Source organism: Crotalus tigris, unplaced genomic scaffold (assembly GCF_016545835.1).
Source record: "Crotalus tigris isolate CLP2741 ecotype Arizona unplaced genomic scaffold, ASM1654583v1 scf7180000017628.32516253702:7417878, whole genome shotgun sequence".
Classification (NCBI taxonomy): Eukaryota; Metazoa; Chordata; class Lepidosauria; order Squamata; family Viperidae; genus Crotalus; species Crotalus tigris.
In genome coordinates this window covers 3,536,803-3,561,360 of record NW_024096523.1, presented here as the reverse complement: position 1 = coordinate 3,561,360, position 24,558 = coordinate 3,536,803, and the positions used below count along the sequence as shown (strand labels likewise).

Here is a 24,558-nt window from a genome sequence, read left to right as displayed (position 1 = left end):
TGCTGGCCATCCTCTTCAATATAAGACAGTGTTTGTCAACCTTGGAAGCTTTAAGTTGTGTGGACTTCAATTCCCACAGTTCCCCAGCCAGCATGTTAAAGTACAACCAATTTGACCATTTCTTCTTCCTGTGGTTTGTTGTTGAGTAAACCCAGCTTTTCTATTTTTGCCTAAAGAACAACAGGAAGGATGTCTTACTGAGGAATTGTGGGCGCTGAAGTCCAACAGCTTAAAACTTCCAAGGTTGAGAAATATTGACATAGGGCAAGAGTCTTCAAACTTGGCCCTTTGATGACTTGTGGACTTCAACTCCCACAATTCCTCAGCCAGGCACGCTGGCTGGGGAATTCTGGGAGTTGAAGTCCACAAGTCATCAAAGGACCAAATTTGAAGACCCCTGACATAGGGTCATCTATTGCCTAAAACTTCATGCACTCAGTCCTCCCCCAAACACTGCAAGGATTGCTTATTCAAGAGCTACTGAGCACAACTTGTAAACAGCCAAATAATGCATCTTGGAGAACAGCAACAGAAATTTGTGCTAAGTATCAGGGAAATAACTATGAAACTGCAGAACAAGGTTTTATATTCTCAGATATCCTATACCCTGCTATATTTATCGGAGCAAAAATAAGAACAAGCTTTTATATTTGTAACAGCCCCATCTTCACACCTTTACTTCCTCTGTGCATATTTATTACTAACAGCTTTTTTGCTAAAAACTCCAAGCTGTTTGCAACTCCTGGCATGTGTTGGTTTACCTTGGCTTCTGAAGCTGGCTTATCACTGTTCAAGAAAAACTTCGGGAAATGCAAGCATAAATAGATAAAAGCATTGTAAAAAATTAACAAGTTTTTAAAAAGCCTGCTCAGCCACAACATAATAATCACATGATTTAAAAGCAACACTGGCCAGCATTTACTTTAGTATATTTTAGTTTTCATACCCTTGTACTAGTATATTAACTTTGATTACTAAACAAGACTGTTAAGTGCGTTTGACCAATTTTACGAGCTTTCTTGCCACAGTCATTAAGTGAATCACTGTAGTTGTTAAGTTAGTAACACAGCTGTGAAGTGAATCTGGCTTCCCCATTGATTTTGCTCGTCAGAAGGTCCCAAATTGTGATTGTGTGACACTGGGACACTGTAATTGTCATAAATACATGCCAGTTGCCAAGCGTCCAAATTTTGATCACGTGAATATGGTGAGGCTGCAACAATCCTAAGTTTAAAATGGTCATAAGTCACTTTTTTCAGTGCCATTGTAACTTGGAACGGTCACTAAATGAGCTGTTGAGGGTTGAAGACTAGCTGTTGTCAACGTTGCTAACATCGGATGTTCTTGCTTTGACAACAGATAGAAATGTAGCCATTTTTTCTCTGTCACTTTTAGAGTTCATTGATGCTGGGAGGGGGGATGTGGATGAGAGTCCAACTAGTCATAACAGTATTAACTCAGCCATGGGAACCCAAGGTTATTGGGTCCAGAGTTGATAGAGATTTGGCAGGCTGGAGAGTTGGGGAGAAAGCCCATGCTTCAAGTTAATTGGGGAATGTAATTTATGACTGTTAATTGGAGGAGGGAATTGTGCTTTTCTACTTTGTATCTAGGGGAGGAGAATTCAGTTTTTGGCTTCAACTATGTAGTGCCGATACTTTGTTTCTCAAATAAAAGATTCTTTAAGCAAAACAATGCCTCAACGTTCTTTTGAAGAGATTCATCTCTCAGAACCATGACATTAAGCCAAAAACTCCAATTTTTACCCAGTCACTGTCTCTAGAATTGAGGGTTAGACCGACAAAGATTCGGGGAAGATCTCAGCATGGAGAAGGAAGGAGTGCCTGAAACCAGCACCCTGGCAGTGGCTACTACCTCAGAGGGGGAAGAGCAAGCCAGCGCGCTGGTGGAGAAGGAACTTTTTCAGGCTTCTCAGTTGGGAGCAAGACCCAAGCCGTGAGGACAGCTGATCTGGTCGTCGGAATGGACCTTACCCAGTGAAGACTCTAGACACCTCAAGACGGCCTTGCCACAATCAAGTGCTTTGAAGGCGGACGAGGTCGAGTTGCAAAGAGGGGCTTCCCGCACGTCGTGTTTCCCGGACCGGTGGAGAAAAACAAAATCGACTACTGCTGAGGATTTGGGTGAGTGGAAGTACCTGTCCGCAGCCCGTAGTCAATCAGTGGAGAGGTTGGTGGAAAGATTTGAGGATCTAGAAATGAGAAGTGGAGAACAACCCTCCCGTTCCCCATATGCGAGTGATCATGATGATCGGCGAGGCAGCCACCAACTCATGTCAAGAAGAAGCCCCAGCTCCACCTGTGCAGGTCAGGCAGCTTCCCCGTCCTCAAAGCCACCAACCATGGCCTCCAGCCCCATAGGGAGACAGCTCCAGTCGTCGCCCTTTAAAAGCCCTGATCGCCGCCGCCGAGATAAGACCCCGAGCCGTCACCGGGACAGCCAAACCCCGGATCGACATGCTTACCGGCCACGCAGCCCAGGACCCATACAGCAATGGGGGATGTCGCAGCCTCCCCAGATGGGAAGACAGCAGTTGCTGGTGGTGCAGCAACCGAACTGGGGAGAGTCACAGCCCCTGAATGTGCAGCAGCAGATGGGGGCCTTGGAACAACCGGGGGTGATGCAGCCACCAGGAAGTCTGCAACCACTGAGAGTACAGCAGCAGCAGTGGGGCTGGCCACCATCTCCAAACATGCAGCAACCGCTGAGGGCCCTGCAACTGATGGGGATCCAACAACAACCACCTCCGAGGCCACAACTGGGATACCACAAGGTCAACAACAGTGGGGATGGCAGCAGCCCCTGCACATGCAGCAACCACTGGGAGGCCCACAGCAACTGGGGGTGCCAACACAGCAGCCGCTGAGACCGTTGAGGGTCATACAGCAATTGGGGATGCCGCAGCCGCCAGCAATGCAACAACAGCTGTGGGGGTGGCAACAGCCCCCGAATGTGCAACAACCGCTGGGAGGCTTGCAGCAACTGGGGATGCAGCAGCTGCCATGGGGGGGGGCAGCAACCAGTGGGGGTGCAACATCCACAGTGGGGAGGCTAGCAACCACTGATAGCGCCACCTCTTAGAGCAACCTTCGATGGGGACCCGGAGAAGCTGATCTTTTTCCTCAACCAGGTGCGCTCTCACTTGAACCGCTGTACCTATTTGTACCCGAACCCAGCCACTATGTTCGACGTGGTTGCTTCCAACTTGGAAGGGGAAGCATCTGAGTGGCTGAACAACTTATATAACGAGGAAGTACCAGAGTTGGAAGACCCCCATCTCTTCCTCCTAGGACTGAGAGCAAGGTTTGAGGACCCCTCAAAGCGGAGGAGCAAGTCCACAAGATAAAACAAGCCAGCAGGCCTGCACTGGAATATGTACAAGAGTTTCACAAGATAGCCGGCCGAATAGGGAGGTGGCCCAAGCAATCCCTAGTCCATCACTTCAAGGAGGAACTAGACAACCACTTCTCCCAGGCTTGTATCTATAGAGCAGTTCCTAATCAGCTACAAGAATGGTACCAGGCAGCATTAAGACTGGATGTTCAGCTTACCCGCTATAAGAAGCCACTCCCACAAGAAACTGAGCCAAGGCCAGATCAACCCAAATGACAGCCCCCCCAAAAGCCTCCAACCATCGCAGCTACTGACAATCCCAGGCTACCTGCAGGCCCAACGATCAAGTGCTTCAGATGTGGACAACAGGGACATTGAGCAGTGAGTCGCGCAGTCCCTTACCCTCAGCAGCAGAATAGACCGGGACCACCAGTAAGAAAGAAACCAGCCCAGCAGCCAGCGAAAGAGAAATCCAATTGGATCACACAGGAATCTGTTGCCCAAGTCACGTTCCCCTGTGCAGGAGAATGCCGAAACCCAAGCCGGACCTGCTGCCGCTCTACCCTCCTATGACAGCGACGATGAAGAATAACCTGATGGTGAGTTGATACAGTCCATCTTCTTCACTATCTGCCAAACTCATAATCCCTAAGACGGAGGCACAGGTAGATTTGAAAGTACTATTCGACTCTGGATGCTCCCGGTGTGTTATTAGCTTATCACTTGCCCTGAAAGGGGCATAGGAGCAAGGCTGCTCTCCAAACCCGTGAGGATTGAGCAAGCCGATAGCTCCCTAATAGGAACTTTAGTCACACAATTGACTGAACCCCTATGCTTAGAAGTAGGTGAGCACTGGAAGTTCATTCGTTTCATGGTGGCCCCGAAAATGACTGAGGCTGTGATCCTAGGACTAGCCTGGTTAGACAAATGGAAACCATTTATCTGGTGGGAGAAGGGACTGAAGACTGTGAGGTTACCTATAGGACCCAAGCCCCCCCCCCCCAACTCGTCGGACGTCACAGGAGAACTTAGCCCACCCAATGAGCTAGCGCAAATGGCTGCCTTGTCTCAACCAGGCAAGCCACTCATCCCCATCAAATACCGGGACCTAGCGGAGGCGTTTAGTAAGAAAGAATGTGACACTCTGCCTTCCCACCGACCCAATGATTACTCTATTGCAGTGTTTCCCAAACTTGACAATTTTAAGGCATGTGGACTTTAACTCCCAGAATTCCACAGCCAGTGTGGCTGTGGAATTCTGGGAGTTGAAGTCCTCATGCCTTAAATTGTCAAGTTTGGGAAACACTGCTCTATTGAACTGTTACCAGGAGCCAAACTGCCACGACCAAGAATGTACACTATGTCCCCCCTTGAGATGGAGGAGATGCAGCAGTATGTGGATAAAAACCTAGTGAGGGGATTTATCGAACTGGCCAAGTCTGCCGTGGGAGCACTGGTGTTATTTAAAGAAAAAAAAAGACAAGTTGCTTTGTCTCTGCATGGATTATAAAGGTCTGAACATGGTGAATGTGGAAAAAAATACCCCCTCCCCCTCCTGAAGGACTTACTAACCCACCTGGCAAAGGGGAGAGTCTTCACTAAGTTGGACTTGAGAGAGGCTTATTACTGGGTGAGGATAAAGGAGGGAGATGAGTGGAAGACTGCTTTTAACTGTCCCATGGGGAGCTACCAATTTAAAACCATGCCATTTGGACTACAGGGGGCGCCAGCTGTCTTCATGCAGCTGATTAATCAGGTACTACTTGATCATTTATACAAAGGGGTTTTGGTGTATCTCGATACAGCAGGAATATGGCTGACCACGTAAAACTAGTGAGAGAAGTGCTAAAGAAACTGCTGAACACCAAACGTTATGTTAAACTATCAAAGTATGAGTTTCACCAGACCCGACTAGATTATCTTGGCTACAGAATTTCCAGTGAGAGCATTGAAATGGATCCAACCAAAGTGAAAGCCATAATTGAATGGCAGCCCCTAAAGACTCACAAGCAGCTCCAGAGCTTTCTGGGATTCGCCAACCTCTACAGTCAATTCATCCCCTCCTTTGCTGAAATTGCCCTACCCTTATGGAATTACTAAAAACAGGCAAAGAGGGAGGAAAGCCACGTCCAGACCAACCACTAGCATGTACTATGAACTGTCAAACTGCTTTTGAGAATTTAAAGAGACTATTTACAGTCGAACCGGTCTTAAAGCATCCTTGCCCAGGGAAGCCCTTTGTGATTCAAGCCAATGCCAGTGATGTGACCGTTGGAGCTGCGCTACTGCAAAAGAACCAGAGTGGGACCCTACAACCCTGCACCTATACCTTGAAAAAATTCACTGAGTGCGAGAGGAGGTGGGCTATGTGGGGAAAGGAAGCCTTCGCAATCTGTTGGGCTCTATTAAATTGTCGACACTATCTAGAAGGGAGCAAGGTGCCTTTCAAGATATGGATTGATCACAAAAACCTAGAACCTCCCCACAAATTGTTCCTGAAACAAGTGCAATGGGCGCAGCACTTTAATCATTTTAATTTCACCTTAAAGAACATACTGGGAGGAAAAAACAGAGGTTAATGAGGCAATTATCTCCAATCCACAAACTGCTTCTCAACTCACACTGTGCAGAGTCCCTCATTCAAGAGTCCCTAACCCTAATGACCCTGGGGCAAAGAAAATAAAAGAAGAGCTCCTCACCGACCAATGGTTCAAGAATAATCAAACCTCCCTAACATGCAGGGATGGTTTGACTTATAAGGGGGGAAAGCTATATTTGCCAGAAACCCTCCGCCTTAATGCGCTCTGACATGGCCATAAAACAGGCTGGGCACTTTGGATATTCAAAAACACTTCACCTCGTCCGCTGGCAATTCTGGTGGCCTGGATTGAAATGGGACGTGGAAAACTATGTCCGGAGTTGTGCTGTATGTGCCACCATGAAAAGAATTCTGGGGAAAACCCCTGGGTTATTGCAACCAGTGGCGGACCCTTCCCAACCATGGGAAGAAATTGCTATGGATTTTATAGTAGATCTACCTGAAAGTTATTAGGGTTGACAGAGATTTGGCGGGCTGGAGAGCTGGGGAGAAAGCCCATGCTTCAAGTTAATTGGGGAATGTGATTTATGACTGTTAATTGGAGGAGGGAATTGTCCTTTGCTACTTTGTGCCAGGGGAGGGGAATTCAGTTTTTGGCTTCAACTATGTAGTGCCAATACTTTGTTTCTCGAATAAAAGATTCTTTAAGGAAAACAATGCCTCAAAGTTCTTTTGAAGAGATTCATCTCTCGGAACCATGACATCTATATTGACTAATGTAATGGTAGTACTAAACACCAGCTTTCAGCAACACAACCAGGAGATGCTATTGGGTACATCTTCTGCTTTCTAGTTTTCCTAAGGCTTCTGGATGATCACTTAGGACAGGGGTCTTCAAACGTGGCCCTTTCATGACTTGTGAACGTCAACTCCCAGAATTCCTTAGCCAGCATGCCTGGCTGAGGAATTCTGGGAGTTGAAGTCCACAAGTCATAAAAGGGCCAAGTTTGAAGACCCCTTACTTAGGAGAAGCCAGTTGTCCTGTTAGACCATATTTTTCTGTGACACTGGAAGATACTTACTGTCAAAGCAAGCTAAGATGCTACCAAACACCCACGTCCTGTTTAGATAAAGTTAAGGCCTTCATGCAAACATCTCACCTCACAGAAGTTCAGTGTGCTTCTTCCCTTGTGCTGATTGTGGTTCCACTGAGACTCCCCAAAGTTACCATGACTGAAGATGTGGGTGGTATGGAAATAAATAAATAGCTGTTACCTAAAGTACTAAGAAAATAAAGAAACAAAAACAATGGTATGGAAGAAATGAAGAAAAATCTGTAAAGCTCCTGATGAAATACTGCAAGTTCCTCCTTGGGTATTTACAAGCTTCACCTGTTGGAACACAGACACTCCCTTTCTAAACAAAGAATATCCTTGCTAAAGGGTTTTGTGTGCACACACCATGCAACTGAGCTCCTGCTGTTAAAATTAAGGACTCTCAACTTCAAGCCATGTATTAAATGGGTTTAAAACTTTAGTAGCTTAATACAGGGGTCTGCAACCTTGACAACTTTAAGATTTGTGGACTTCAGTTCCCAGAATTCCTCAGCCAGATGACTGAGGAATTCTGGGAGCTGAAGTTCACAAGTTTTAAAATTGTCAAGGTTGCAGACCCCTGGCTTAATAGAAAGGGGAGAGTTAAGCAGAAAAACTATGTTAAAGGGCACCTTTGTTTACTTTGGGTATCTAGTTTGCTTTTGAGGTTTTTGTCAACCAAGATTGAGAGCGGTTTTTTTAAAGTAACTATTCTTCACAAAGAAATGACAGCTGCACATGATCCAACTTACCATTAAAGATAAAATATAACCATCTGAACAGAATTCCTAAAAGCAACTTCAGAACTAAAATAGCAATTCTGAAAGAATAAAAATGTTTGTGATTAGTTGACGAGCTCCTATAATGGTCTTGTACTTTTTCTTAATAGCATCTGATTCTGAAATAAACTCAACACTGTAGCTGAAATAGCTTTTTAGATGATGCTTCAAAGGAAGTAAAGTAATTTTATTTTCTGCTGCTCCTCCAGAGAGATTTATAAGACTTCTCCTTTGGGAAGATGCTCCAGTTTGGAAATGACCTTTCCCTGCAGATCAGACCGTCTTCCCTGTTCTTCAACTTTTGATACCAGGAAACCACTCATGTTTTGTACTCTTATATTTGGGACATACTTTCTATAGCTTCTTGCCTCTCAAATACTTCTCTGCTGAGATTGCTATGTTGATGACCATGTTTAAAATTACCATGTATCCTGCTTGGATAGGCAACTATGCATGTATTTATTAGATGTTTGTCCCACCTTTATTACTTTATAGCAGTGTTTCTCAACCTTGACAATTTTAAGGCATGTGGACTTCAACTCCCAGAATTCCACAGCCAGCAATGCTGGCTGTGGAATTCTGGGAGTTGAAGTCCACATGCCTTAAAATTGTCAAGGTTGAGAAACACTGCTTTATAGGTTCTTCAAAGGAACGAACATATTAAATATTTCTTCCTTGTCCTATTTTTCCCACAACTACCATGAGATGGGTTGGGCTGAGAGTCATTGGCTCAAAACCATCCAGCTGGCCTTCATATCTAAGGCAGGACTAGAACTCACTGTCTCCTGCTTTCTAGGCCAACAACTTAACCACTATATCATCTTACCTTCCTTTTTAAGTGGCTTGTAGCCTACCACTCAAGAATACTGTTATCTTTTTTTTCTGAACCTGACACGAGAGTCTTGGGACAGTAGGAAGGGTACACATATTTTAAATGAAATGCAAATGCTAAGTAAAAGTTCCCTTTAAGCAAAATGTGCAGGTAGTTTGCTTTTCCTCCCCTCTGGTGCTTACCACATCTTGAAGTAAGATGCAAATAAAAAGGAAGCTCTAGTAGCAACATGAAGTGCCTCAAATTATTTAGCTCCAAGTCCTAAGTTGCAAAAGGGTTGTTGCTACTCTAAGCAAATTTATTAAAGGTGCAAAGAGGTGTATGTATGTATGTATGTTTGTACATTCTCTTTGAAAGACAGGTCTGTTTTACAAAACACAGGTCAAGTTTCTCCAGAATGAAAACGCGAAAGAAACAAAAACAGGAAGAAGTGCTTGTGCCGAAGACAGAAGTTCAGTTGTTCTACCTTTACTCAAAAATGAGCAGCGTCCTGCAAAGTTTTGCTGCAATAGGTAGAAATTAATCAGTACAGACCAAAGGGGAACTGAAAGGCAGCTGGCTCTCTCTATTCGACAACTGCCTGTAAGAACACCACTTGGTAAGCAAGGAGGAAACCAACAAGAAAGGGGATTGCCGCCTCCCTATTGTATGTCTTTGCCACTTTCCCTTGGGGTAGGTTTTATAGAAAGGTTTTACACCATAAAAGATAATCCTTATAGCATTGTCTTTACAGCATTGCAAACATTTACTTCTCTTTGGATTTTAACGGTGCCAACATTGGGAGTCTGGCATAACCTGGCCCATGCACTTTTAGTAGGCCACTTTAGTAGGAGGAGGAGAAAAGGATTGGGGTTACAGTTGGCTAACTGTCTTTAGAACACAACACACTGGAACCCTAAAGAGGGTGCGTACTTGTGTGTGAATGCCTCTGTAAGACCACTCTAGGTGCGTTTATCTAGTTGCAAGATTCAGCTATAAACTGAATCTGCAACTAATCAAACCTACCGCTCCTCTCCAAAACTAACCAAGAGTAACCACGTTCAGCCCACGAAGCAAAGGGATCTACTATCTCGGAGACTGAAGGGTGAAGCTCGCTTGGTCCGAGTCTCTCAGAGGGTCCTCAACCTTGGCAACTTTAAGACTTGTGGACTTCAATTCCCAGAATTCCTCAGCCAGCAAAGCTGGCTGAGGAATTCTGGGAGTTGAAGTCCACAAGTCTTAAAGTTGCCAAGGTTGGAGACCCCTGCCCTAGTAAGAGACAGAGGGGGCATCCCGCAGAAGATTCAAGGGCCCAGACTTGGCAGCTCCGGAAAAGCTGCCAGCAGCTCTTCAGGCTGGGTTTTCCCAGCTCAGCCTTGTGACTTCGTGGCTCGACATGTTGCACAAGCCCAGCCAAGCTCAAGAAACCCTAGCTTGGCGTGTTGTCTGAACACGCCCCACAGGTATCGCTCCCCAGACAAGCCCGCACGTACACGCAGACGTGCGCACACACCCTACCTGCCTGCCTGCCTTCTTGCCCTGGCCAGTGCCCAAACAGGTGCGCACAATGGAACAGGATCTGCCAGCCAGGAGGGACTCAGGACAAGGCACCAGCCACCCACTTTCCCTCTCTCGACGGCTTCCTCTAGGCTCGCTTTCCGCGTCCAGCCCTGCCCGGCCATATGTTTCCAAGCCGGCGAACTTTCGGCGCATACCTGCCAACTTTGTGCCAACAAAAAAGAAAGTGGGAAAAGTGCAGAGGGAGGGCGCGCGCGCGCATTACCTGGCCAGGTGGGGTGTCTCCTGCAAGGCTCAGATGCAGGCAGCGAGCCGGGGAGTGGGAGAGCAGGCGAGGCGAGGCGACTGGCTGAGCAATTTCTTCGGAGAAGTCGGTTCTCGGAAGCGCCCTTGGTCCGCCCGGCCGGGCAGCCTTTTCTCAACTAGGCGCCGCCGAGGCAGGCTCAGCAGGAGACCCAGCTGAATCGACCGCAGGAGGAGGGAAAGACCGCCCAGCGCAGCCGCCGGGAAACCAGGCCTGGAGTCCAAGCGGCTGGCTGGGCGGAACTGGAGCGGAGTCGAAGGCGCTCGTCTCCGGGAGGGGGTGGGGGGGCGCCCGTTCGCACCACCAGCTGCTCCCCCCCCCCGCAACTAGCGCGCTGGCTGGAGTTTGCGTACGGTTCCCCAGCCCCAAACCACGGTTAGCCAATGTTAAACTAACCAAGCAAGGTTAAACTAACCAAGCTATGGAGAGTCTCAGTCATCCAGGTCATAGTTATCCCAAAGATGCTTTTTTCACGAGGCAACTGGACTTGCTTGTTTTTCTTTGAAGACGTTTCGCTTCTCATCCAAGAAGCTTCTTCAGCTCTGGATGACTGAGAATCTCCATAGATATTTAGCTGTGCACCCAGAGCTGAAGAAGCTTCTTGAAACGTCTTTAAAGAAAAAAAAGCAAGTCTAGTTGCCTCGTGAAAAAAGCATCTTTGGGATAACCAAGTGAGTGATCCGTGGCTAAGTGGGGCTTCAGGGGTCCCAGAGAATGGACTAAAGTTGTGACGGATGCCTGTATTTTTTCTTCAAGGGGTCTCTGAGGAAAACATACATTCTCCCCAGGATAAAAGGAAAAGAATGTTTTATTTTTAAGTTTTGTGTCTCCCCCTTTTCCTCTACTCCAAAAAAGCAGGGCAGTTTAGCTGGGAACAGTGTCATCTTCAGAACCACCCTGTAGATTGTAGGAAGTAAGAGTAGGACAGTGTGGTTGTAAAACTGGCTTTTCTTGTATGTTCGATTTTTTTTAAAATTTAAAAAAAGGGAATTAGTAAGGGAAACAGCCAAGTCCCAGGTATACTGTGTATAAAATTATGTGGAAGTGGTAGCATGGCTTCACAACAAAAGTCTAAGATCTCCGTTTCAAGAAGCAAGTTATTTTGTGCTTGGCTGGAAACTTATACAGCAAGAGTGGAGCAACTGTGGCCCCTTCACAACCTGTGGACTTCAACTCCCAGAATTCCTGAGCCAGCATGGCTCAGCTTCATCTTTCTTTTGCTTTACAGACCTGCAAAGGTTGTAAATGCAAGGATTGGTGATAGTTACTTTTTCATCACTGTCATAATTGCAGATGGTCACTATCCAAGGCAGTCACTAAAAGAGGATTATCTATATTGTACTGTTCCTTGGATATAGATGGTATTCTTATATACTGTCTAGAGCAGGGGTTCTCAACCTTGGCAACTTTAAGACTTGTGGACTTCAACTCCCAGAATTCCTCAGCCAGCAAAGCAAAGCTGGCTGAGGAATTCTGGGAGTTGAAGTCCACAAGTCTTAAAGTTGCCAAGGTTGAGAACCCCTGCTCTAGAGCATGGGTGTCAAACTCACCACGTCATGTGACATGTTGCGATGTATCGCGACTTTTTTTGCATTGCCAGCAATAGGGTGCGGCTTTGGTATGATGAAACCAGCCCGTGGGCTGGCAGTTTGACACCCCTGGTCTAGAGTCTCCAAGATTGAATAGATACGAACATTGCAAACATCTAGTTTAATGAAGAGAAGGACGAGGGGTGACATGATAGCAGGGTTCCAATATCTCAGGGGTTGCCACAAAGACGGAATCAAGCTATTTTCCAAAGCACTTGAAGGCAGGACAAGAAGCAACGGATGGAAACTAATCAAGGAGAGAAGTAACCTAGCACCAAATTTCCTGACAGTTAGAACAAATAATCAGTGCAACAACTTGCCTCCCAAAGTTGTGAATGCTCCAACATTGGAAGTTTTTAAAGAACAGACTGGACAGCCATTTGTCTGAAATGGTATAAGGTTTCCTGCCTGAGCAGGGGGTTGGACTAGAAGACCTCCAAGGTCCCTTCCAACTCTATTCTATCCTCATTCTCTTTGGTGTTTAAGCTTTTCCCAAGCCACAAGAGGCCATCTCAGAAGATCAGCCATCCTAAAGCATTCCTCTCTCTCAAGGAAATTATTTACAATACCTTAAAAACAAAGAAACAGAGCTCACCTGGGTCATGTGATCAGACGTGTCCACTTCATCCTGAATGCACTGTTGGGGACAGAATGCACTGTTAGGCTGCAGAGAACATGACAGCAGTATGTCAGTTCCTTAAAATGCAGAATGTTTTTTTCTAACCTAGACTTGCCCAGAACTCATAAAGAGACGGGGAGGAATTGAATATTTGCATGGCTTCACACCCCCCCCCCCCAATCTTGACTACATCTCAACCAGCAGCTGGGTTTGGAGAGCTGTTTAGGTAGGAAACTCAAGTCTCTTTGCTACACGGTAGCCAGGGACAATGAGATGGAAAACCAGCATTCAGAAGTTCTACCTGTAAATGGATATATAATCATAACAATCAGTTGCTCAATTCACTATGGATGGGTGACTTTCAGGCCGTTATTCCTTCTTATGGGTCTTTTCCAGTGGTGGGATTCAAATATGAGAACAACCATTTCTCTGTGTGGATGCCGCTTCCGGAAGTCCATTCTGGGCCTGAGGAACAAAAAATTAGCTACCACTGGTCTTTTCTCTTTATGTTGGCTTTTGGTTAGACAAGTGTTTCTCAACTTCAGTAATTTGAAGATGTGTGGACTTCATTTCCCAGAAGCTGTGCTGCCTGGGAAATTCTGGGAGTTGAAATCCACATATTTTCAAGTTGCTGAGGTTGAGACACACTAGATTAGACAGTTCCTCAGAGATATAAGCCCTTCAAGCATAAGGCTACACAATAGGAGACTCCCATTCCCCAAGCTGGGTGGGAAAAAAAAGTTCAGGTAAAACAGAAAGCAAAAACATGAGTAGAATCATTGGGTTAAAAATTGTTTTTACTATGACATTTTTTTTAATACAATAAAACATCATGTTGTACCAGATGCTTGGCAGCCTTGGGAGTTAGAGAAGAAAATGTAACATACTGAACTCTAGAGCTGATGCCTGCCCACATGTTATATTTTCCTAAGACTGAACAAAATGTGGTTTAGAGATTTTAGTTTCTATTAATTCACCAACTGCATGCTTAAGTTATACTTGCATTTGAATTCCGTAACTGGGCCTCCAAATTGTGGCTACTTATTTTATCAACTTGGATTCTGGACTTTAGTAAATGTTCTTGCCCTTTGCATACTTCACAAAACAATAGCCAGTGTTTTTCAACCTCAACAACTTTAAGATGTGTGGACTTCAACTCCCAGAATTCCCCAACGATCCATCTTCCCAGCTTATGCTATACCCATTAAAGTACATGCACACAGAGTCATCCTTTTAACTCTCCAGCCTGTTAATTTAATTCAGTGGAATATATTGAATGAATTAAGCACAACAAATTTCTAACTTAATACACATTCCTTCTCTTGTCACAAATGCCAAGACGCATATACTTTTGAATTAAGGCAGTGAGTGTTCCCATACATGCTAACTTGTAGTTTACTTAACTGTGATTTACTAAACACACACACACACACACTTGGGTGTGCTCACACAACATATTCATATAAAATCATAGTCTATAGTTGTAAAATCACATTGGCTTATTCACATAGGCCATAAGCCATACGAGAGAAGTAAGCCAGATCTCAGTATGCTTGTGAATCAAGCTGGTGAGTTTCACACAGGAAGGGTCCTGCTGAACATATTGATATATAGTAAGTCAAGCACTTTGATCCCTGTACAGTAATGACAAGTCAGATTCATTTGAGATGCTCATAAGCAGGACTTGGTTTCAACCATCTCTCTTGCTGTTGACCCCCAATCAGAGAGATATCATTTCTGAAGGATAAACTTTGCTTTTGTTTCTTCCTGCCTGTAAGTCAACACTTGGGTGGACTGTCAAGGTTCTTGATATCACAACAGGAAAGTCCTGCTCCCGGGAAGAGGAGACAAGGAAGTCACGATTACATCTGCCTTTTCTTAATCTACTGCTATTCCACCTCTTCTATCAGAAGATCAGAATCATTTGCACACTATTGTTCTTTCTTCACATAATGTTTCATCTGTCTGCTTAGAGCAAGATTTCTCAACCTGGGCCGTAAGATGTATGATCTGCAACTCTCAGAATTCTGGGAGTTGTAGTCCACACATCTTAAAGTGGTCCAGGATGAGAAACCCTGGTCTAGAGTGCAGAATATGTGACAAGCCAAAGTCCCACTGTAATTTAAGGAACCGGTTTCCTCCACAAGCAAGCTACATAAATGGTCTTGTTGATATAGAACAAAATAAATTTCTCCTAGTTAAGGTTGACTGCAAGAATCCAGGACACCTATTCTTCTAGGAATCTAAATATTTGAACAGATTAGGATTTTGACTTGCCTACCCCTCACGTTTACAAGACTGGCACTAAGAATGCAATCTTTTGTCCCCCGTTAGTCAAATCTCCTAGACTAGAGCGTCTTGAATAGAGTCTATTCTATTGTCTTTCAAAAGCCAATAGAATAAAAGGGAGTAGCACAGCTAAGGAAAAGGGGGAAAAAATGGCAGACAGCCTTGTTTGGTGACCCCTGTGAAATGGTCGCTCGACCCCAAATGGGGTCCCGACCCACAGGTTGAGAACCACTGTCCTAGAGAAATTCCTTGTGCTAAGAAAGGAAATTCCTTGAATCCATACAGAGTTTAATCTATACATCAATTCTTTAAAGTTTAGTTTTTGATGGAAAGGACATCTGCAAGCCACAGGCCGTGTTTGAAAGAAAGATGCCACTGCAAAGAAAAGACTGAGGTCATATGTCCACTGCCGAAATTTGTGTGATGTGGCGATCAGAATCTATTTCATAACGATAGTGGTACTCCTCCATCAGGTTCTGGCAAGCGTCCCGTAGACCGTTCATCCAGGTCTTGATGCCCTTACGATTCAGATAAAGCACAAAAAGGAAGATGATGCCAATTATCCCCAGAACGATACCCAGTGCAGCATATGAGGACTGAAGAACATTTTCACTATGTTGACTGTAGTGACACTCCAGATCTGTTCCCACTAGTTCTACCAAGGAGGTGTTCCTCAAATCCTGGGGGGAAATGCAGGCTAGTTTTTCTACATCTACTACTTGCCGGCTTTGGTTCAGCCAGTTGACCAGGTCCTCAATGTCACAATTGCATACAAAAGGGTTGTCTTTCAGAAAGAGACTAAGGTAGGATTGTCTTTCCAGGGCAAACAAAGCTTCACTCCTCAAAGTTTTGAAGGCATTTGAGGTCAAATCAAGGTACTTAAGGTGAAGTCCAGAAAAGGTAGAGTTCTTAATATCGATCAAGGAATTGTTCCTCAAGTCTAAGTACTCAAGTTTAGAGAGGCTGGACAACATTCCTAGTGGCAAATAAATGATCTTGTTGCTGGTGAGTTCAAGCTTGGAGAGATTCTGGAAACCCCCGTGGGCAAGGGCAGCTGCCACCGGGCGGATGGCAGAGAAGTTGTATAGTGAGTGACTGAGATTCAACTCCTGGACTGAATTGTTTCTAGCACTGAAGGCATCAGGGTGGATGGTGACTAAGTGGTTATAACTCAAGTCCAAGTAGCGCAGACTCCGGAGATTAGAGAAGGCATGGGACTCCACAGCATTAATCCTGGAAGGTGAAAAGGGACAACACTGGCATCATTCAAAAGTAACCTCATGTGAAATGTATCTTGATTTAATCTTTTTATCACTAGCCCCTCCTTGTAAAGTCAGTCAGCAGGAAGGTGAAGGAACATTCCATAGACTCAAAAGGAGATCTCTGGAATATCTACGTGAAAAGGATCAAGCAGTGGGTATTAGGAGAAAAACGTTGTTTGACAGCTGAGAACAAAGATGTGCAGTTTTAATTTGTGGGATTTTACTGGGGAAAAGTGCAGGCTGCTTTAATAAATCCCCCCTTCCTTGGGCTCATAAGCATCTGCAAGCCAGGAGGACTTCGAACAGCTCACATAAAGAAGGTAGTAAAGCCCATTTTTTTTAATCAGCATCGTGACATTAACCAGAAGGAATTATGAAATTGACTAGATCGGGTTTTCTGATAACACGAGGTATGGAATTACAATCAGAGAATTTGCAAAGCACCAAGAGAATGTGGAGAACTGATGTTCATTCTCCCATTTGGTTTTCTCCAGGACTGACCCAAAGGAAACCTGCATCCAAGGCCCAGGAATAATGCAATGAGGATTATAACTGTATAGTTGGATTACATAAAAATTGCACACTGGACTACACAGGCTGAAAAACACCAAATTGTTGGCTGCCACTAATGAAGTGTAGGCCTCATGCTCACAATTTACATCAATGTTTTTCAAACTGACAAGTCTAAGACTTCAACTCCCGGAATTTTCTGAACCAGCATTTGGGAATAATACTTTAATCACGATGCCTCATGCACAGCACAGGCCATGGATCCAATCTAATTCTGATACAAAGGCAGCTTTCCATAACTTAAGATTCTGCCATGTGTATCGCAAGGCCTTGACTACGTTCAATTATGGAGACAAGGTTTAAACATCCTGCTTTATATATGCTTTATATATACAGTATGTGCTTTATATGAGAGAGGGAGGGAGAGAGAGAAAAAAACAGGGCCGATCTCCAACATCATTTTCTTCCAATGTTGCATTAGGCTGGTAATAATAAAAACGGAGGCCTTTGCATAGCATAATCCTTTGCTTGGAAGTGTTCCCATCAACCCCCTGTCAAAGATGAACTGGGGGTTCAGTAGTATCTTGGGTCAGCTTGAGGGAGCAACAAGGAACATCCTCACTATTTATCTTTTGGTAGTTGGGAATGTTGTAGCTGACAGAGCAGCTGGGTTGAGTCTGGGCAACTCCCTCTCCTGGCAATCATTCTGAGAAAGTGGCCACCATATTCTCAGATAGTCCTTGACTTACAACCATTCATTTAGTGACTGTTTGAAGTTACAAATAGTGCTGGAAAAAAAAATAACTTATAATTAGTCCTTGCACTTACAACCCTCATAGCATTCCCATGGTCACATGATCAAAATTCGGGCACTTGGCAACTGGCATGTCTTTATGATGGTGGCAGTGTCCTGGGGGAGGGGGGTCACCTGGTCTCCATTTGCAATTTTCCCAGTTGGCTTTTAATAAGAAAAGTCAACAGAGGAAGTCAGATTTCTTTAAGAAATGAGTTATTCACAGTGAAAAAGATCACAAATTTGGGCACAATTCACCTAACTGCCTTGTTGAGTGATAGAGTTCCAGTCCCAATTGTGATTGTAAATCTAGGTCTACCTGTATTTTTCCTCCAAGGCTTGAGGTCCTTACCCTAATATGCTCCCACCCTGTAGCCTTCTTAAGCCAATAATAACAAGGGCAAACCTGTCTCCTATCCTACTCCATTTCATCTGAGTGCAGTTTCTCACCCACTAGGGTGCATTACCTGTTGTTAGCCAAGGAGAGTGTGACCAGATTGTGAAGTCCTTGGAGATCTTGGCTACCAACATGGGCAATCTGGTTGCCAGTTATAAAGAGATTGCGGGTGTACCCAGGAATGCCAGTTGGGATGGAGGTCAGTTCCTTCTGGACACACTTCACTGTACGAGCTGCCTCCGAACATTCACAAGGAATGGGGCACGGATGGCAGAAAAGGGGTGCCAGAAGCAAGAAAAGGAGGGTCCAACCACCGTAGAGGCCCCCAGGGGTCATTTCCAATAAATTCCAATTGTAGCAATTCCTGGCTGATAAAGGAAGAAAAAGATGATCAGAATCCATAAACAGAATCTATTCCAAGACAGGCAAAGAAGAGGAATCTCCATATAAACAGTTTGACCTATAACTCTAATGTGTTGGTCTACAATTGCTGGGATTCCCAATCATCATCATTATCAGAGGAATGTTCCCAAAGTATAAAATATCCAAATAGGCCTCAAGCACTGGTACTGTAGCATATTTTTCTGTGGCCCAAGTACAGGATGTGGGATAAAGATCTCTAAGTTACAGGACAGCACATTTCAGTTGAATATTAAGAGAAACTTTGAAGTGGCAAGAACCATTTTTTGGGAATGGAATCACTGGGGAACGGCTTGAAGTGGTGGTGAACCCTTCTCTAGATGCGTTTAGAGCAAGTGGACAACTCTCTGTATGAGTGCTAAAATCTGGATTTCTGTCCTAAACAGGAGATTCAATTCAATGAGTTTGATGTCCCCTCCAATTATGAAATTTATGAAATTCTATGTACCATTTCTCTTCCATAGAATGGGACCCAAAGACTTTCCATTCCAGCCAAAACTTTATTTGGCTTCTGTTAGATTACTTCATACAACTTCAGACTACACTTTTTGGACCTAGCATTCAACATGCTTCAGAGATAATATATATTCACACAAACATTACAAAACCTTTAACTAAACCTTACTAAGCTGTAAGGTAAATTAAGATCAGGCTATAAGATTATCCATTTACATCAGTCTGGAAGATGGAAGAAGTTTACCTTTTGCAATCTGGCCGTCCTAGACTCTCAGGCTTTGCATGCAATTCTCACACCCAACATTTCTGGTTCAGTGAATCAGGTAGCAAATGAAAATTAAGCCATTCCTCTATAGCAGTGGTTCTCAACCTTTTTAATGCCGCAACCCCCCAACCAGTCGTAAGTCGAGGACTACTCAACCGGTCGTAAGTCGAGGACTACTCAACTGGTGCAGCACCGTTTGCAGAATGGGACTTTTGGCAGGCTCAGCAGGGCAGAGACAGCCTGGACAATTCCTATTGGCTTTTGAAAGCCAATAGAATTAGACTCTATTCAAGAGAGTCTATTCTATTGGCTTTCAAAAGCCAATAGAATAAAAGGGAGTAGCACAGCTAAGGAAAAGGGGGAAAAAAATGGCGGACTGCGTTGTTTGACGACCCCCGTGAAATGGTCGTTCGACCCCAAATGGGGTCCCGACCCACAGGTTGAGAACCACTGCTCTATAGAATTTCTAAAGAGCCTAGTATGGGTTAGGATAGACCACGTCAATTTTTCCCAATGGGGTGTTTTCCAGCTCTGTGGAATTTAACTGTTACATTTTTGACTGCCCAGTTAATGAAATGTTGAGACTCTTGAGATGCAAAAGTAGAGTGGAAGACATTAGTTTTTATAGGTGCTTTTTTTTTTAAAGGCATTTCCTTTTCCTTAAAAATAAGTTCTCATCTGTTCTCCCTTATGCACATGGAGAATATTTCATTGTTGTCAAAATGGGATGTCCATTCTAGAAAGTTAGAACTGGATTCTCTCATTCCCCCTTCATTCTGGGAAGGGAGCTAACAGGAGGAGTCCAGACTGAAGAAGGCAGAATAAATGAATTTGGTAAGAGAGTTTACCTTACGATACCTGGTAAATATAGATGAAAGATAAGAACTGTAACTCTGTTTTAGCCATTGAGATCCTGGTCTGTTCAAATATCTGTCATAAAGCAAAACTACCCTTTTTTAAAACAACTCTACAATGATTATTTCACTACCAAGACAACGGGCGAGTTTGACGTTCCTCATCCTGGGGTCCTTTCACTGTGCTGGACATCAGCTCCTGCCGGGATGACTAGTGGATATTTCTTGTCTAAGGTCCCCCCCCCCATTACCTTAGCAGTCATCATAAATACACCTCGACCCAATCTTCTGGTCACACCTGCTTTCAGAATGGAGGAGAAATGAGACAATCTGGTTCTAACTTTCTAGAACGGACATTCCATTTTGACTACAATGGAAGACCCTCTGTGCATTTTAACTACCTGCAAGCAGAAAGCCAGCATAAGAGAGAACAAGTCAAAACTTATTTTTAAGGAAAAGAAAATGTCTTTTTTTTAAAAAAGCACCTATAAAAGGTAATGTCCACTCATACAATCTGAAGAGTCTCAACATGTCATTTTTAAAACCCCTTCATCAATTCCAGACCACCCCTCAGCCAGGGTGGATCCTCAGGAACCTTTTATGAGAAAATAATTATTACCTTTCCATCCTATTATCCTTAGTGCTCAAAGGGACCCACACTACAGTAAGGTACAAGCATAGAATCATTATCAAATCAAGGTAATAAAAGATAAGCAAGCACCCACCAGTGAAAGGCTATTGTTGCTGGTTAAGTCAGATTAAAAGCTGGACGTCTGTCTGAACGTAAGGGGCTTCTCCATCTCTCCAGGCTGAAGTTAGCTGCCTGATCGCCCCTCTGCCCTTTTCACTGCCTCCCACCCACCCTACCAAATCTTTGGGGCCAAACAGCCAATCAGAGGACAGGTTTGCCACCACCCCACTCCGTCCCCAGCCCAACCCTCCTCAATACAGCCCCCTCCCCAAAACGACCCCGTCTCCCCCTCTGCTTTAACAAATGCACCCACTAACGGCTTCTCCAGCGGGCTAGACATACGCACAAATCAAAAAGCGCCATTTCTTTTCAAAAACGGGGCGGGAGGGGGGGGAAGGAGCGAAACTGATGCAAACTTCTCCCGGAGGAGCTGCGTGCTGCTTGCTTTCACCCCTCCCCCCCCTCGGCTCCCGGTTTCCCAGCCCCGGGGGAAAAAAAGGACCCTTCCCCTTCTCCAGCACCGATCCGCCGGGCCAGACAATGGGATGCAAAGATTCCGAGAGGCGAAGAAGGCGGAGATGCCGGGCAAGGGGATCCTGCCTCGTTTTCCCAGCCTTCCGAGCCCGCCCCCTTAAAGACAGACCCTCCCGTCTGGCAGAGCTCGGAAGGCTCCTCCGCCACCCCCAGCCCCACCCCCACTTCTCTGCTCATTTTGGTCTTGCCCCGCCCCGCGTTGGGGATCTTACTTGCCCCAGCAACAGCTGCAAAAAAAAAAAAAAAACGATTTATGTGGTTTCTTCCTCCCATCACTTAACAGGGCAGCATCTTTGGCGAAGTTGCCCTCAGCTGGTACCCTCCAAATGTGATTGGTGACAATCCTTATCATGCCCAGCTAGCACACCTGGGAAAAGGTGTCTGCTGCTTCTGGAGGATCCCTTGGTCACCTGGTCAGCTATGAAATCTGAAATGGACTGCCGCTACTTTAAAACATCCATCTAAGGGTGGGAAATTAAGAGTCTGGTTTGATTGACTGACTAAGTCACATTCATTCAATTTGTGTAGCTGCTCATCTCAAGCCAATGACTGGGCAGCGAACAACCCCCTCCCCCCCCATTAACATGGTTAAAACACAATGCAAAAAGAAAAGAAAAGAAATACAAATGGCAGCTAAAAGTTAAAAATCTAACAGTGTTAACACAACTAGGAAAAGGGACCCTACATACACTGGGGACCTCAGCCTGGGCACATAGGCTTTCAAGACCTCTCTAAATATCAGCAGAGTTGGGGGGGCCACCCTAATTTCTGGAGGGAGAATGTTCCAGAGGGCAGGAACTGAAGCAGAGAAGACATTTCTCCTGGTCCCTGTTGTCTGGTACACCTGTTTTCCAGTTCTTGACTGTCCATTGTGACTTGAGCTACTATGTTCTTCATCGCCCCATGTACAATGAGATTAAGGCCAAATTATTGATAGTAGGTGAATTTAGGGCATGAGTCTTCAAACTTGGTCCTTTTATGACTTGTGGACTTCAACTCCCAGAATTCCTCAGCCAGCGTGCCTGGCTGAAGAATTCTGGGAGTTGAAGTTTACACGTCATAAAAGGGCCAAGTTTGAAGACCCCTGACTTAGGGCCTCCAGTCTAGGGGGGGGGGGAAAGATTCCTCTTGCAGATGTGTTTCCAACCATCAGCAATCAAGTTGCTACTTTTGCTCTGCTGTCATGAAGATTTAAAAAGAACTATTTAAGTTCTTAGCTGTAGCCTTGGCCTGATTTTGCAGTAACATTTTACATCCAATCCTCCTTTTGTTATTTTATCTTACAGTGCTTTACAGTTACTTTATTGTATTTTATATATTATGTTATGACCCATGGTTACAACAATAAATTTACTTACTATCATATATCCAAAGCAGCTAAAGGACACCAAGTTGCACTTTATAACCTATTCCTTGTTCCAAAGGGTTAGTATACTATATCCGGGACTTAATCTTCCTCCCCCCATTCTATCCCCTTAGAATTTAGGCAAAACTTTCTCTTTTAAAAACTTCAACATAATCCCATTTTTTTGGAGGGAGGGGCTGCAAGAATGCATTCCTTCTTTTAGCTCTGAATTAGAGAATAACAGAAAGGATCTTGGAGGTCTTCTAGTCCAACCCCCTGCTCAAGTAGGAGAGCCTATATCATTTTGGACAAATGGTAGTCCAATATCTTCTTGAAATCCTTCAGTGATGGAGCACCCTCAATTAATCAGCCATTTCACTGATTAATTGTTTTCAATGATAGAAAATGTATCCTTAGTTCTAGGTTGAGTGTCTTTTTGTCAAGCTTCCATCCGTCTTGTCTTGCCCTCAGGTGCTTTGGAGAATAGCCACTTTTCTCTGTATCAACCCCTCAAATATTGGAAGTCTGCTACCAAGTCACCCCTAATCCTTCTCTTCATTAGACTAAACATAGTGAGTTCCCACAAGCATTCTTCGTATGGTTTAGTCTAGTGGTTCTCAACCTTTTTAATGCCGCGACCCCAACCGGTCGTAAGTCGAGGACTACTCAACCGGTCGTAAGTCGAGGACTACTCAACTGGTGCAGCACCGTTTGCAGAATGGGACTTTTGGCGGGCTCAGCAGGGCAGAGACAGCCTGGACAATTCCTATTGGCTTTTGAAAGCCAATAGAATTAGACTCTATTCAAGAGAGTCTATTCTATTGGCTTTCAAAAGCCAATAGAATAAAAGGGAGTAGCACAGCTAAGGAAAAGGGGGAAAAAATGGCAGACTGTGTTGTTTGGCGACCCCCTGAAATGGTCGTTCGACCCCAAATGGGGTCCCGACCCACAGGTTGAGAACCACTGGTTTAGTCACCAGTGCCCTAATCATCTTCATTGCTCTTCTCTACACTCTTTCTAGAGTCTCAACAGCTTTTTTGTATTCATTTTATCTAATCTCTTCACTCCCCTTTCCAACTTTTCTTTCTCCAAGCAACAAAGAAATAATATTCAGTTCCTATAAGCTAAATCAGGGATCTTCAAACTTGGCCCTTTTATGACTTGTGGACTTCAGCTCCCAGAATTCCTCAGCCAGCGTGCCTGAGCTAAATCATAGTTGTAAGCAAAGAGAAGATGCCTAAAGTTACATTTGGGAGAGACAAAATATACCCAAACAGCCCACCTGGGCCCATTTACCTTATGATCTGCTATCTTTCAATTTTTTTAAAAAAGGATGCAATAATAGTGGGAACACTAATAGAGGCAAAACCATTTCATTTTCCCACTTTTAAAGACTAGTTTTGAAAGCAGCTCCCTCCCCCAAATATTAGGGACTATCATGCAGAGTTTTACAATCAGAACCAAATCTTGGTAACCAAGATTAGAGAGCTGGCAAGGGTGAAACATGAAGCAAGTGGCTTGACTTGAGAGTTTGAAATATGTTATCTGATAAACAGATGGAAAGCTCAAGCAAGAGGATAATCAAGCAATGCAGCTTTCCTTGGATAAACAACAGCGGAAGGAGAAAACAAGAGCGGTAAAGAAACGAATGAAGTAAGCCAAGCTGTACATTTTGGCTAAGTTAAAACACATTCATTTTCATAGCAGGCAAAATGTGTTTCTCTTTAGAAAGGACCTGAAAAGACTTACTTCCTGCACCTGTCCAGAAATGCTTAAATTGAAATAAGAATGTTGGATATAATTAACCAGATCAAGGCTTTATAGTATATTTAGGTGTGCAATTAGTAATTAGATTCATGTATAATGTAAAACCATAGGGAAAGTTTGACTTGGTTTCCTGGTTTCAGGCTTAACTCAATATTATCTTTCTCATCTTCCCACCTTTCCTACTACCTTCCCCCATTGGCATCTTATGATTTATCACTTGTTTGTATATTTATGATTGTATCTTAGGATTTATGATCTATGACTTATCACTTTGCTGTTTGTATGTACACCGAGACTCAAATGCCTTGTGTGTCCAATCACACTTGGTCAATAAAGAATATTCCAATATATGTCTCCAGCTATGATGG

The 24,558-nt window shown here is 44.3% G+C and overlaps 2 protein-coding genes across 7 annotated transcripts in view; both read right to left on the bottom strand.

Moving 5' to 3' along the window:
- Window positions 1-10,622, bottom strand: part of SYTL1 (synaptotagmin like 1) — a 53,640-nt gene extending 43,018 nt beyond the window's left edge. For 2 of the 5 annotated variants that reach the window (XM_039334251.1, XM_039334253.1), the window contains exons 1-2: window positions 10,361-10,620; window positions 7,054-7,176 (exon numbers count right to left, since the gene is read on the bottom strand). The gene's annotated coding sequence lies outside the window, so the exon portion shown is untranslated. Of the gene's footprint in view, window positions 1-7,053; window positions 7,177-10,360 lie in introns of all 5 variants that reach the window. The other 3 variants (XM_039334249.1, XM_039334250.1, XM_039334254.1) reach the window with 2 other exon arrangements.
- A 2,764-nt stretch (window positions 10,623-13,386) lies between these two features.
- LOC120304100 (trophoblast glycoprotein-like) lies at window positions 13,387-20,706 on the bottom strand. Of its 2 annotated transcripts, none has more exons than XM_039334243.1 (3): window positions 20,579-20,706; window positions 17,929-18,226; window positions 13,387-16,129 (listed from the first exon to the last, which is right to left on the bottom strand). In XM_039334243.1, exons 2-3 carry the CDS (start codon window positions 18,192-18,194, stop codon window positions 15,292-15,294), a joined length of 1,104 nt encoding a protein of 367 aa, XP_039190177.1. In that variant the 5' UTR covers window positions 18,195-18,226; window positions 20,579-20,706; the 3' UTR covers window positions 13,387-15,291. The 2 variants fall into 2 exon arrangements, with proteins under 2 accessions (XP_039190177.1, XP_039190178.1); XM_039334244.1 differs by lacking the exon at window positions 20,579-20,706 and adding an exon at window positions 18,979-19,023.
- Between the last annotated feature and the right edge of the window lie 3,852 nt (window positions 20,707-24,558).